The 15,627-nt window shown below is 33.1% G+C and overlaps 1 protein-coding gene and 1 non-coding gene across 2 annotated transcripts; one reads left to right on the top strand and one right to left on the bottom strand.

Moving 5' to 3' along the window:
• Positions 1 to 571: 571 nt before the first annotated feature.
• On the bottom strand, positions 572 to 2,390 carry Vps24 (vacuolar protein sorting 24). The gene is made up of 4 exons (XM_066725538.1): positions 2,300 to 2,390; positions 2,179 to 2,239; positions 1,577 to 1,971; positions 572 to 1,507 (listed from the first exon to the last, which is right to left on the bottom strand). Exons 1-4 carry the CDS (start codon positions 2,342 to 2,344, stop codon positions 1,343 to 1,345), a joined length of 666 nt encoding a protein of 221 aa, XP_066581635.1. The 5' UTR covers positions 2,345 to 2,390; the 3' UTR covers positions 572 to 1,342.
• Positions 2,391 to 2,960: 570 nt separating this feature from the next.
• Positions 2,961 to 3,032, top strand: TRNAA-CGC (transfer RNA alanine (anticodon CGC)). The gene has a single exon. It is a non-coding gene; the product is annotated as a tRNA-Ala (tRNA).
• Positions 3,033 to 15,627: the final 12,595 nt, after the last annotated feature.

The raw sequence follows: 15,627 nt of genomic DNA, 5'->3' as shown, positions 1-15,627 counted from the left end.
AAGTTAAACTCTATGATAAGAAGAAAATAGTTTGATCAAATGCGTCATGGGAAATAGGCTCCTGTATGTGGCAGATGCACGTGAATCATCGAATAAGTAGTAGCTATCTATCACCTACGTTTTATTAGCATAGCAAGCAACTACGGGTTATTGCTTCATACTTTCTTAAAATTCATTATAAAATAAGTAGTTACAATAGAGCCGTTAAGTGATGCCATAATGAAATAATGTAAGTCCGATATTGACTATTTTAATATAATGCATATGTATATGTATATATAAGTGCTTTCAATTTCATATGCAACAATTAAATGGTACCTGTTGCGCAAGGAGAAAGTAAAAGTCGACATACCATTTTCAAGCATTTTCACATTTTGATATCAAGTTGCAGATGCTTTGACGCTGAATCTCTACTTTCACATCTAACTTTTTGAAGAACGTCTCTCGCGTGTACTGAATAATGAGTGGGAAAAGCGAACTCATTATAAATGTTCCAGTTCTATTATTGATTTAAAAACAAGATCACTTTGGAGTATTTATGTATAGTATTTTATAGCAAATTTGTGATTAAGCGTTTATATACATTCTTTAATAACAATTTTCCATTATAATTTCATCCGTGAAATATTAATTTTTATTTTATATTTATTCTACAATGCAAGTATAAATACATATTTACATATATGTGCTGTTTTATGAAAAACTCCATTTTAGCTTTGCCATTATATATCAAATCTGCAATATTGATATAATGGTAGGAAGTTAAATAAAATACTGTATAGGCTGATGAATTTTTGCTTGTAATAGTAACTTCATAACGTAAAGGAGACAAACGATTAAAGTAGTATTCATTACTACAGTAAGCTATACACGATATTTAACAAAAGTGACACTCTAAAATATGAATATTAAATTCCAGAAATAAATAAGCGTCGCAATGAAAAGATTATTAATATCTACTAATACTTGAATCACGCTTATTTGTTTTTAACTTTTATGCTTAAGATAAAATATTTTGTATATATATTTATATATTAAGCAAAAATTATAATCAGATAAAAGAAATATACAAAAGCTATTTCTTATTATACAAACATTATTATCCTATATCACTCTGTATCATAAAAGGTGCTTAAAAATTATTTTTACAGACATGTCTCATTATATTTGTACACTGAATTAAAAAATACAAAGCTTTTTTGTAAAATTTTTTTCAAAATATTATAATTGGATATCTCCAATGTATTTTTAGCTGTAGTTATCAAGTGGTGTTTCAAATTATGAAAAGCTGAATAAAAGATATTTAATATTTCTATGCGTTTGTTGAAAGAAAGTATTAAATTTAACTTCGAAGACTCTGTAATCTGTTTTTCATCTCTTCTAACTCCTTATCATCTGCTTCTTCATACTCTTCCTCTTTAGATGTAGATGCAATACTTGTTCCAGGAGTTTCTGTTACAACTGCTGGTGCAGTACCAAGTTGCCCTGCTGTTACCTCCCATAAGATCTGGAAAGCATAATTTATTAGTATTTTTGTACTCTACTTCTATTAATTGATTACAAAAGCTGTTATTACTTTATCAATTTCTTCATCTGCTTCATCTTCCATTTCTTCAGAATCTTCAACAGAATCCATTGTTTCATCAAGCATTTCTTCAATTATTCCTGCTTTCATCATCTCTTTAGATAATTCTCTCATAGTATTTGCTACCTCTGGTACTCTTACTAAAGACTGCATAGCTTGCATTACTTCTGTGGATTTTGAAACTGAGCCAGCCACCCTTATCGTTGCTAACTGATTTTTCATTTGTAAAGATACAGAATTTAGATGAGCCTTAGATGTATATATTTTATTACATGTTTTGCGAGCACGTATTATTTCTTTTGCAAGGATTTTACAAACTTCTTTATCTCCTTTTTTAGCAGCTTCCTTCAAAGAACGCTTTACTTTTTCTTCTTCACGTTGAATCGCTATTGACAAATTTGACAGAAAAATGATAATAAGAGCCTTGTAAATAGATGCATAAAAATGACAATAATAAACATATTTGCAATATGAATATTTGTATTGAAGAACTTGAGAACTATAATTGTCTAATCTATGTTAAATCTTTTAAGCCAAGGTTGATATCCATTTACAGCGATATCTTTCCTATTGTATTTACGAATATGACTCACCTCTAACCTGTCTGTCTAACTGATAACCTTCTTTTCTTAATTTGTGTGTCCATTCTTGAACCTAAAATAAAATATACCACTCAAATGATATGTTAAACAAAATTTTGCTTTTTAATCTGACCTGTTCTTTTGGGTTTTTCTCCTGAGATTTACCGAAAAGGCCCATTTTTTATTAATTTGACACAATTTCAACTAGACAAGACGATATTGACATATATGTACATAATCTCAGCAGCGACATCTACCAATTACCATTGCTTACCCATCCTTATCATCAAACGGTAACTAAACAATTTTTAGTTGAAGTAAATTTCTTATTGTGGCAGCACATACTTATTAATTTTTTTAGCGGAACAATATAAATGAACAATAAATTTACTTTCTATAGAAGTAAATGTATTTTATGATAGCTTTATATTGAAAACCAAATTCTCGTAAGGGTTATCAGTGCAAATTGTCTCATTAATAGGAGAAGTAAATATTTTTAATATAAAAAAAAAGGAAATTGCACGCTTCTCCGTTTCTAAAATAAAAAGCATATATTTCTTATTTTTACTATTTTATTATCTTATTCAATTTATCCTATTATGTGAATCTATATATCAGTCTTAATGGCAATAGGAACAGGTATTAAGTCAATAATAATGTTTTAAAAAATTAAGAGTAGTTTATCGAAACAATTTTTAACTCTATTTTATTAAAAATTATTCAATTTTATACAGAATATGTGGTAGAAAAAGCACTAACTTTAACTTCAAATCAATCTACTCCTTTATCATATTGGGGGTGTAACTCAGTGGTAGAGTGTCTGCTTCGCATGCTGAAAGTCCTGGGTTCAAATCCCAGCTCCTCCAAAGCATTTTTTTTATACTCGCAATTTATATTTACCAAGAATATACATTTTATCATAATACAAGATTAATTTAAAATACAAGTATGATACTTTATTTATCATTTATTAGCGTACACAAAATAATAATCATATAAGAATGCAGATTACATGAAAATGATCTAATTTTACACAACGAAAATTTCAGAGCTCTTAGAATAAACATATAAAAAATAGTCTATATGTGTAAAACTCGCTCTCTTATTAAATATAATATAGTTTTATCTGATGTACATCCCGACTCATTGATAAGCACTTGAGCAGCAGGAGATATGGTAACTTTAGACTCATGTTAATCACTCCTGCGGCACGAGTACTTATGAACACGACAGGGATTTCTTCATTTTTTTCCACACACTTGGATAATTCAATTTTGGCAACTCGATAAAAATCAGCATTCCTCCATCGATGAAGGTCACACACCAATCCAAATGGAATCTACAAAAAAGGTAAAAATTTAGCAAATAATAAATTGATCATTATAGTACAGCAGCATATACTTATTAACTAAATTTTTCCAGGGGTCGTCATCTCCAATAATGGAAACCTCAGGTATATTCTTTCTGGCCAATATGCATTTATTCCTGAGTTGGTGATTTTAAAGAGTAACGTTGACCCGTCCATAGCTGGAATGCTCTCTTTTAGTGGACATTACAATGCATCTATTATTCTTACATCTAACAATGACGTTCTCTGTCCTCAAAGCACAACTATCAATATTATAAGAAATATAGTAGCATCCCAAATACTCTGTCAGTTTTGGCATAAATATTTTTAGTACGCTTACGTTCCATTCCACGGCCTATCATTTTTCACGGGACAATTGTAAATATATACATACACCAAATGCAAGTGAAATAAATCGAGAAATTAGTATGGTAGACGTGCGTCACATGGACTACAAAAATAATCTTTACTTTAACCCACAGATTAGGCGATAATTAAAGAAATGAAGGAAATCCTAATAGAAATCGCCCACGTTTGCAGCTTAACGCAAGATTAGATAATTGCCCGTAGGATACCGCTTCCCGGCATTGCACGACTGAATACCGTTCTTTGTTTGCTGTGTACAACTTATTTATTAGCAAAATTACAAGAAAAATAACAAATTGTGACCAACAAGTCGAAAACCTTGTTATAGAATATTGCAGGAACGACAAAGTAATTGTCGATGACTGTACGCATCAATGAATTTTTACCGGATATTTGACACTAACGAATAAATTAGTTTTCTTGTGAAAATTGACTGACGTTGGTACACATAAATATGCTAAATGGTAATAAAAAAAGAAACTAATAATATACGTAGCTATAATCCCACAATATACTTCGGCTTGAATATACATAATACTGTACATTATGTGTAACATATAGGGATGAGAGATGATGACAAACAGTGGCACTCATTGAACCGACCTCGAGAAGTCATTAATTAAAGTCGTTCACAGTAGGTTCGTCAGTCCTTCTCTTTCTCTCTCGCTCTTCCATTCTCCCTCGCCCTTTTTCTACGAACGTTTCAAACAACTCGCCCTTCTTCAAATCGCCACATCCATGTTTAACCGTGCACGAACTCCTGAAATTGAAAGGAAATTTCCATTTAAAACTCAATTTATCATCAACCTTTTGTTTTCCTAATGGTCCAGGTCCCCACGACAGAAATTCACAAAAAATCAGCCCAATAACTGGAGCTCCAGTTCCTGTACCTTTTTATCTATTTCTTATGCCAAGATAATATTAATGGGAGACATTCTAATCTGAAAGTAGAAACGAGTCTATATCTTCTGTCATTCTTTCCCATCTTAGTAGTTTTATCTCGTGCTTAGTTGAAACATAAAGATGAAAAATGTGTTTTCGTGCATTCGAAATTAATCTCTAAATATAATGAGTAATGTTATTTCCGATGAAAAAGATAATGGACTACGAATGTTGTTCAGAGAAATAGAAAAGGATTGGAATACAAGCGAGTTATTGACACAGAACAATAGTTTCAACGCTAACCATATATTCTACTTAGATTATATTTTAATATTTATATTATAGCTGCTTCGTGCATTAAACCCGTACAAGATTAAGGCGCGTAATCTGCATAAGACCTCTTTAAGTCAAATAGTCCAATAAAGCACGTGGACTTATTTGAGAATAACAAGCAAATAAACCACAAGAATAAACGTTTAATCAATTGTACAAAGCAAGTGGCAATTTAATCTTTTAATAAAATAATAGGTCAATCGGATAAATAGATTTTTACCAAGATATACATTCAAAAGCATACAATTCTTCACTGCGCTCTTATTTAGTTCCATTGAAAGTCAAAGAAACACAACTATGGTGTAATAATAAGTTCACAGTTGTTTTCATCTCGCATCTGGCGATAATACATTTTAAGCCCCGGTCAGTATTCTCCATTGGAAACAAAATTCCATAACCTGCGTGTAGATAATATTCCAAGGATATCCGTAGGACATTAAATGGTTATCGAAAAACAATTTTTTCCCCTATAGCTTTTCACGACTATACTAAAACAGTTTTGTTTGTTTTTGTAGCAGTTTAGATGCAACGAGTAAAGTATCGAGGCACCGCATTGGTTGGTGAGTAAAGATTAAGCGTATATATAGGAATGCAGAAAAGAGGATTAGAAGTTTCGCAGAGCTTCAAGATTTGGACATACACATATGGCGTGTGTAAGCAGCAGCACATGTTGTCCGATTTTCGACTCTTTTCTTCATGGTTTATCCCTGACGGTCCTACGGATGCCCAGTTTATGCAAAAATCTACACCCATTTCACGTGTGCTCCCTTATGTAAATAATCTTTCTTCCACGAATTTCATCCAGAAACCCTTCAATTTTTTTGATCTCGCTCGATTAATCGCTTTTACTCAAAGTCTCACTGCAGTACTTCTTATAACAAATGAAAAATTACATAGTAACGAGAAAACAATCGATATTGTTTTTTTTTTTTTATTAATTTTATTATTAATAATAATTAGAAGGCAAACAAATGAAATAAATGGTATTACTGTAAAAAAACTGCAGGTACATTGGTATCATACTAAAAAATATTCTACGTTAAACAAAATTTTGATCTAATTACAATGTATCATACTAAAAACAGGATCATCATACCATAGAATACAACAACATAGCAGTACAATCGATTTTTCAGGCAAGTACTTTTAATTAATGCTAATAATAACGATGTACACTAGCAAAGATAGTATTAATAATAATTAGAAGCAAAAAAACTGAAATAATAGTATTAAAGTATTAATTGTGATGGAAGCGATCGTGTAAGAAATTTTTCTGAAAAACGAAGCAGAAAAAGTAACAATTAACGCTACTTGATACTTCTTGCTAATTCTGCTTCTCTTTTACCACTCGAGAAATTTCCTCCTCTCATTCTGTTAAAAGCCTTGTCTGGCGTTAATTGCCGCGTAGTAATAACGAAGCTTCAATCATACAGCCGTTCCTGGGTGAGAAAAAATGACTTAAATCGCGTGGCCGAAAAACGAGAAGCAACGCGCAAATATCGGATTAAAATTCTCTCGTGTTTTTCATGGCGAGATCAATCGAATTCGCAAGAATTCCTCGTTTTATCCTCGACTCTCAGTTATCCTTGCTGGCGGTATCGGTATCACGTTGTAAATTAACAGAGTTATAATTAGTACTCTAAAAACTGCAGGCTCTTATTATGAATATTTGAGAGTAAATAATAACGAGCGACACGATACTGTCATTATTATCAGAGCAAATTAATGAAAGAACGACCGAATGGGACTACGAAGATCAATTGGTATTGGTTTGACAAAATTTTCTCGTTAAATCCATTACATATATATATATGTATACACCCATGAAATATCTCAGCTTTTTTTCTATTAAATTTAATCGCTAGTCGTTTTTGTTTTATCGTTTTCCCCCGATGCTTCCTCAGCAGCATATTTGCTTTGATATTCCTTCTGATCCCATAACTCGAGGCATTTATGAATCTTCGCAGCTTTAATTCAACCTACGGCCATTACGTCATTCTCGTTAAAAAAGCTTAGCATCGTGCGCGTCTTCCTCTGCCTCTCCGTGAAAGCTATAGTACGAATGAGTGTGTGTGTGTGCGCGCGCGTGAATAACACTATATAGTACGTTCTTCCGTTTTTGCTCTGATTCTCAGTTTCTTCACTCATTATCGTGCGGGGTTAAGAAGTTGTCGAGATAAAGAGTGTTGGTACGGGGAGCAAACCGTTATATTTTCAGAATAACAAAATGCCGCCACTAATTATAACGAATTTTACTGTACTCCGTGTAAACTTTGAACGATGATTGCCATTTCTCCATAAGGAGAAATTATTCAGGATGTTGTTAAACTCTATAAAATTTTACTGCCGCGCACGTGGTAGTGAATAAATATATGATACTAAAATATCACGTTTTATATCTTTATATTTGCAATGTAGGTCAAACGTTCACGATACAATTTACATTTTTATTAGGGCACGTCATTTTTAAATAAGAATTGCAATCTTCTAGCCGACGAAAAGTATATAAACCTGATTATACTATATTGAACAGATTCCTTCGACCATGTTAAGCGTTTGATAAACAATTGGCTCTTTGTTCGTATAAATAGATTTCATTATTACACTCAATTATTATTTCTTATTTTTTCAAGTAAATATAGAGATGAAAAACTATGATTTTATTTCCTATTAATTGTCATTATTATTTAGATATTGATGGTATGATAATAAATTTTTGAAGAAATGTACAAAATAGAGTTTTCGTGATACGTACTTGACGATGAAAACGTGCTATTGATCTTGTTTACTTTACTTATAAATGTAATTTACTGTGTGAGATAAGAAGAACGAGCGTCTTACTTGCTCGGAGTAGAGAAGACATATCATGTTAAAAAACCAACCCTTACTGAGGCAATGTAAACTCTACCTCAATTATGCGTCAATCGTCAAATGTCTCAAGTTTCAAATTTCATTTAAAGAACTCGCTCGAAAAAAATATTAATTCCATTACGAAAAAAAAGTTGTTTTGCTTGTGCAATAAATTCAAACTTATATTTTATAATTACAGAGATACACGTTCTTACGTCCATGTTGCTGGGTGAATTGAGTCTTTCACCATTTATAATATATTATGAATATAATAAACTTTTCATGACGAATATTGATAATATCTCTCTCTCTCCCTCTGTGTATTATATTAATTATTTTTACAATTTTATTCGCGAGCATTCAGTTGTGAAAAAAGTATCATTGACGATGGTAACTAAAGAACACACTTCGAGAAATTAACATCGGCATGATGGAACAATCGCAGGAAATCTCATGACCTTTACCACTTCTAACTTCGTAAAACTAGTAGATGGTCGGTCTCAAGATATTTTTAATAAGAATCCGTGATAAAAAAACATTATAATGCATATATATAAATAAATATATATATATAAGAGTGTACGATCATTGTAGTTAACTATTTCCTTTTTTTAACTAGCAACGCACACTGAACAACGAGATAACTGAATATCAAATGGAATCAATCAAAGATTTCTATAGACAAGTGCAACGGCGCGAAGATTCTTGGAATGATAAATCAAGATAAACAAGTGGTTCGTTATGATATAGATGAATGACGCCCGACTAATTTCACTCTAAATATTCTTCACATATGCCAGCCAATCGATAACCTATAAGTATAATAAGTAAATAATAATATTATAAAATGTCGAAAATAACTTAAAAAGCATCGAATAAAGTTACTCCACAGCACGGGACACTATTCTCAGGATAATTTGGTCAATTTGTCCAATGTAAATTCCGTTAAATATCGTGTTTTTCACTCTCTTGCGAAGAACGAGGGACAAAATTGCGAAAAAAGAAATTTATTATTAATTAACGAAGGTAATCTGGACCCACCTAACACATATAGTGTCATAAACGTTCCAATGTGTCCAACTGTGTCATCGAACATTTCTGACACTATGCGTGCTACATGGGGAGGAGATAAATATTAGAAGGGCGCCACAGATTTTCTCTACGAATCGATAGATCTCGATCGTTCACACTGATCGAGGATAAACTCTGCTACTGATTTTGATGAATGAAAAAGTTTCTCCCGAGGAACAGACACATTTTTTTTTTCTTCACAATAAGATTCTTCTTCGGGTACAGTTCTTGGAGTCACTTTTTTCGAAATTTCCGGGCAAACACACGTCCAATTACTTTCACGATTGTTCGATGTTTCAAGACAAGTTTGATCAATCGAATATTGATATAAACTTATAATTAATGCTTGATGATAAGCCGGGGATAGCATTTAAACTGTGTAATATTTTGGCGCTATAATCGAGGGTGACGTCAGAGGGCGAGTGAGTAAGATAAAGACAGAGAGGGGGAGAGAGAGAGAAAGATCGTGGTGTACATAAACTATAGCGAAAGAGAAGAGAAGGAACGACACACGCGGTACGAGAGCGGATCGACGACTGAACGATAAACTGGTCTTGATTGGCTTAATATAGTCGGACGAGCGCTGTAATTGGCCGCTCCTCGCCGTGCGGAAGATGATTGGTCAATTTAATCCTAGAAGCTGCGGTGCATTAAGCATTCAAGCAGCGTTCACTGTCTATTAACGGTGTCCAGTAGTGCTCAAGCCCCGAGTCTCGAATCGAGCAAGACTCTCTCATCGGCCCCAATCCTCTCCCTTCCCTCCCTTAAGAGACCAACTCAAGCTAAGCTTCCCACTACGCTGCTTTTCAGGCCCAAAAACTCTCATCACATAACTTTTGTTCCTTTCAATTCTTTTAATAAAATTCCCTCGATTCCCTACTTTACCATTTAATTTCAATATTCCGCAGATTTTACTCACCCCTTTTATTTCAATTAAAATCAATGGTTCCTTCTGCTAAGCTATAGTTTATATTCAGATTAAGTTTATAGCACATCCACGGTCTTTTCTCTAACAGCAATATTTGCGCCAAATACCAATAATCCACATAGAGCACGTGGTGTCGTAAACGTTTCTAAAACATTCCAAACCTGATAATACGATGTTCAGGGGAGATCCTCCGGATCCTCGGCATGAAAACTGAACGTGTAGACATAATCGGAGCGTTGTAAGAACATCTCGAGGAAATCTGTTCTACTGAAGAATAGTTACAATGTATCAAACTGAGTCGGGGAACATGTTCCCAACGTTCCTGCCACATGTATGATATGCGCGGATAAGTGGAAAAAGAAGATTCCGTATTGTTACTATATTATTGTAATTATTTAAAATTAACCAATGTATAAAAATAACAAAAATTTTGAATGAATGTTTATATGCGATTTTATAAATAAATAATGATAAAATAAAATAAAGATTTCGTATGGTATTTGTAATTGATTTATTCCGTTGACGCTGCTCCCCAATGGTGTACCGCTATTGCTTCTTTTTTCCGTGTCCCCGTTTTGAATCAATTTATCAATTGAAATCAGTGCCGCGCGATGGAGGGACTAGAGAAGAAAGAAGAGAGAAGATGAGTGAGTAACATGGTGAGTGAAGCATCAGAATCAGCGAGAGTGAGATTCGCTGCTGCTGAATGGCCGGTTGACTGTTGACGGGTTGAGCAGCAGCAATGGTCAGCAATAGCCACCGTTGGCTTCCCCTGCCAGGCACGGCCTGTTCGTTCAGACCTGTTAATAAACCATTTACCGACTCACCGGCCACCGCTTGCCACTGGTTCCTCATTGCGTGTCTTTCGTCCTGCCCTATTCACGACTCACGATGACACGATTGGATGACCCGAGATGCGTGCCATAACTACTCGCAGATCATATTATACCAACTTGGCAACTTCCCTTCCCGCCTCTAATCAACCAACCACCAACGTTTATCGAGATCTTCCATTCGATCGTCACCAACTTCTGCTCTGTCGATTACAAAGTACGTCTGTTGCACTACGGTCAATATATATAGAAGGAAAATTAAGAGTCATAATATTAGATTTTACTTGTAAATTTTTCTCAATTACTCGAGTCTCGACCATAATTTTCTAACTGACGTGATTCAAAAGAACACCCGGTGTGTCACATAGAAACGTCGAACTTCATCAAAGCAGCTCTCGACAAATGGAACATTCATTCATTCATTCATCTATACTCTATATACGATACATGCTTGTGTGTGTGTGTGTGTACAATATAATGAAATCATCTAATTGAACAGAAGAAATTAAGTCTCTCTAATACGATTTATAAGCAATGCTGATATACATGTGTACAGTGTTAATACATGGTACACATAGATTGAGTTGTTTTAATGTACCACCACTACCACCCCTTAATCAACGTTACAGTGCATCATTGTTTCCTTGTCGCTCGTTCTTCTCGGGTTTCAAAATTAATACATTGTCGTGCTGATTGCCTCTAGATGTGTACAGTTTAGCCTTGTCTGTTTTCTATAGCCCAGCGACAAATGCCTTAATAATCAATCTTTTACTGTAATTAATTTCATTTATCGACAATTTAAACGTCTCACTGTTTCAAAGGACTCCCCACTTTCAGCCAAAACAATACAAGCTTCTGTTTACCTCGCGAAAACTACAACTTTATTGTTTTCTTTCAATTTTCCACAGTGTGCTCTGTAAAGTAGACTATTTTTTCTGGAAAAAACCTTGCGTTCGGAACGAATACCTTTGATGGATAACAAAAAGCTGCTGTACACGATACATACCTCCGCCATTTACTTTAACAATATTTACAACTTATTTACGATAGATGCATGTGACAATAATATGACCAATTAACGTTTTGCAGAAGGAACACGAATTCTATTTGACTGAACGTGATTGAAGCTTTAACAATGAGAACTGTGCATTTTCCATTCGGCTCTGTATATCAATGATAAAATGTTTTTGAATCAGAAAATTCGGTAGAATCTCGCGACAAGTTAGTAATAATAAGCTGCGAGTGATTAAAGTGAATTTTTACAAACTACGTAAAAATATATTTTTGTGCTCTTTCTTTTATTATTTTTTTACCTTTGTTTTTATATTATTCGAACGATGATTGTGCTTATAATGTATGGTAAGTAATTATACCGAGGTGAATTTCAACTATCACCTACGGCACTACTACTTAGCACGCACATAAGCGATTGGCGAAGCATCCTCTCTCAAGCAACTTCAAGCACCTTACTGACTCTCTTCTGAAAGATGCACCAGAATATATAGTCGAAAATAGGTGTAAAGTTCAAACTGAGCCTTTTGTTCCTACGAATCGAAAGTTATGGTGAATCACGAGATAAGATTTTCTTGAAAACCAAATACCTCTAATGCCTTCTTGTGGTATGTATAGTCCAAAATAAATTTCTTTCCACGTCCACTGGCAGAATAATGAAGATTGTTGGAATTGTGAACGTACAACGAGTGTAACTTTTTCCATACATCACCCATTGTTACGGTCACAAGTCGAAAATGATCTTCAATGCTCAACAACTATTTCCACTTCTGAGAAATTTATCTGAAATAAAAAAAAACAATAGTAGATTTAATTTAAAACATTAATTGTGACAGTACTCTTTACACGGTCTCTATCATTATAGTACTTCTGTTGCAGAAAAGTGAATATAGCAATCAGCATTTATGAGTCATTATTAGATAGGTTGGATATCTATATAGTAATTTCTGAGTGACCAATGGAAAAACAGCTACTGACAACTAGCAATATCCTGTATCGGACAGTTTCCCAAGGTTTGCAAACAGCAACATATTTGTTGACAAACTGAAAGAACACAAATTAACGTTAATCTCGCTATATTTTCTCGTTGTTGCGTATGGTATATTTACCGACAACCATTAGTACCTCATTAATTAACTCATTTACGCATAGCTCTTATAAGTCTCATTAAAAAAGCCATTATATAATCATTATAAAAATCAAGAAATTTAGGAAATGTTACAAAAATATATCCAAACTAAACCGATTTATAAATTAATAAAATGTATAGTGAACAAAGAAGGAGTAGTTAAAAAAAGGAATAGTTTGTTAAAAATTGAGCAGAAGTAAAGAGAGTTTTGATTGCGTTTAGAGAAAAGATAACTACACATAGCAAAAGAATTCTTTCTTAAACTCTTTAACACTAGATTACCTGAAGAAGCCATTTTGACTGCTTTTTGATTTCTGTTACGGAAAAATATGTATATAATAATAGAATTTCTTAGGATTTTAAGACTTTATACAAGCTTATGTATAAAAAGTCTTAATATTCTAAGAAATTCTATTATTATAAACACTTTTTTTCTAACTGAAATTAAAAAGCAGTCAAAATGACTTTATTTCTTCAGTCAATCTAGTGTTAATAATTCTAAGGTATTAAGAGGTCCAGAAAGAATTTATTTTTACTGTCATAAAATGGATCTGAAGAAAAATCCTTTGTGTCAGCGTTTGAGTGAATGGATGAATCGTTGGTTGGGCAGATTAGCAAAGAATATCAGTGCCAGGGTAGCGTTAGGGCTTGACAAAAGAAAGGACAGGTCGTTTATTAATACGGTTGCCCTCATGCTTTCGAGCTTTACTAAACACCAGCAACTCCCACTGTATTTACTATATGTATAGCCATATATACATGCTACTCTTCAGTAGTTTGGCCGTTTCGTTTCATTTCGTTTCGGTTCCATTCGTTTCTCAATAATAGTATACTACACGTCATACCCTGACAGCATCGAACGTTTTCCCATGCGGGCCCACTTTACTAATTAGTCATTCAAAAAACCATCTATAATAGATATTCCACTACAAGATACTTCTTTATATTTATCGCCACTTTACGACTTCTGTTCCTCCACCAATCTGTTTCCTCTCTATTTTTTTACCCACCTCTTTATATTTCAATCAACAGGACTGCCCAGATTTTATAACTATCCTAGAATAGATTTTCCATGGTTACAGTATATACATATCTTATATTTTATTATGACGTGAATCTTACGGTCCTAAAAAATATTTATCAGAGTATATAATAAAGTATATAGAATCAATATTTCGGATCAGTGTGACCGAAAATTTATTATTGAAAAGAATTATTTTATATTGTTTCCAGAAAATTAGGTTCAAGGATTATATTTATATAGTATACCAAGATATTTTTTCTTTCAAATCGTACTTTTTTTTTTAAATCGATTGTAAAATATTATAATTTATTAATAGTTTTCATAGTGTACTTTTAAAGTATACGTATAATCGAATGGAGAGAATCCTTCGGTCACTGGAATTTCTATTTTACAGCTTTTGTACGCAAAAAATAATTGACCATCGTGTATGTTTGGTACTAATAGATGAAAAGCAAAGAAGACACGAATAAATAAGAAATAATTGTTTAATAGGCGTAAATATTATTATCTTCCTTCACAGGTTTAATAATAATTATTTCAAGCATACCTGGTTCCAGTGCAAAACAACTCAATGAGATCTTCGGTAAATGCCAATTAGATAATTTCTTGATTATCTGATTAGGAAAACACTTTGAAGAGGAACAAAGGATTAATTATAGTATATACTGAAATGCTGAGTTTGCCTTGGTGACAATGATGATGAAGCTATTCTATCCCCCCAATTAAGAGAAATAAATAAACAAAACATTTCGTTGGTCGTATTGAACGTGCTAGTATTAAAAGCATTTTTCACTATAATATTAACAGCAGTGAACTATAATATCTATGTGTGGTAGCAACTTAGACTGGAATGATGGAAGCTTCGAAAATTCACCTCCTTACGTGTTATTTTACATATGTAGAATGAAGGCGCACATGTACAGGTGTTTTTTTAGATTACGTGTATACTGTATATATAACGCTTGAATAAGCATATATCGTCTTTTCCAAGACACGAATACTGTAACACATGAATAAATTAATCAATAAGAGTTATAAAAAATCTTGTTTTTGTTTCTTATTAAATGCCTACTAACAATTAAATTTATTTCTTTGCTTAAAAAATTTGCTTCGATAAGTATTCAATATGTTAGCCAATTTTCTTTATTAAAAACTTTTCTAGGGGGAATCACATAATTTTAATCGAACCGCGCGTCTCGATAGATTTTTCTCTGGGTTTCCAAGGAAATGAATAATTGAAACATAGCATGGCCCCGGAGAGTAATTTAGAAGCGTTTATTAAATTGGGCAGAATGCGGTGCGTAGGCCTGCGCCGGATACTCGGAGAATGAATCTCATCCAGCGAGAGGAAGTTCGAATTAACTCGAGCCACTGCCAAGGGAGTAAGAGGGATTCTATATAACATAAATTCTTCTTCCATTTACCCTTTACACTTTTGTGTCGTGTCTTCCTATTGATTCACCAAACTTTCCATTATAATTGTAATTATCTATTTCTTTAATTGAAAGATAAACTATAAATTTGTGTTTAACATTGAAAACAACGTACATTATAAACCGTGTATATTGACTCCTACCACAAAAATTCTCCCCTTTCACTATCACGCTTTTCTGTCTTTTTCCATTATACGTTATAATATCCAAATTATGTATTTTACTCATTTATTATATAAAATATTTATTTTTC

This window comes from Prorops nasuta, unplaced genomic scaffold (assembly GCF_024137725.1).
Source record: "Prorops nasuta isolate Cenicafe-Biocafe unplaced genomic scaffold, Cenicafe_Pnas_1.2 PNAS00004, whole genome shotgun sequence".
Lineage (NCBI taxonomy): Eukaryota > Metazoa > Arthropoda > Insecta > Hymenoptera > Bethylidae > Prorops > Prorops nasuta.
The sequence above is the reverse complement of the archived record's forward strand: the minus strand, read 5'-3'. Positions and strand labels throughout refer to the sequence as shown.

What these genes read in the sequence shown, in the direction of transcription:
- Vps24 (XM_066725538.1), bottom strand. Translation starts at nt 2,344, where the DNA reads ATGGGCCTTTTCGGTAAATCTCAGGAGAAAAACCCAAAAGAACAG. An exon ending in AGAAAAACCCAAAAGAACAG is followed by an intron (nt 2,240 to 2,299) that starts GTCAGATTAAAA and finishes ATTTTATTTTAG; the next exon opens with GTTCAAGAATGGACACACAA. An exon ending in CAGATGAAGAAATTGATAAA is followed by an intron (nt 1,508 to 1,576) that starts GTAATAACAGCT and finishes TATGCTTTCCAG; the next exon opens with ATCTTATGGGAGGTAACAGC.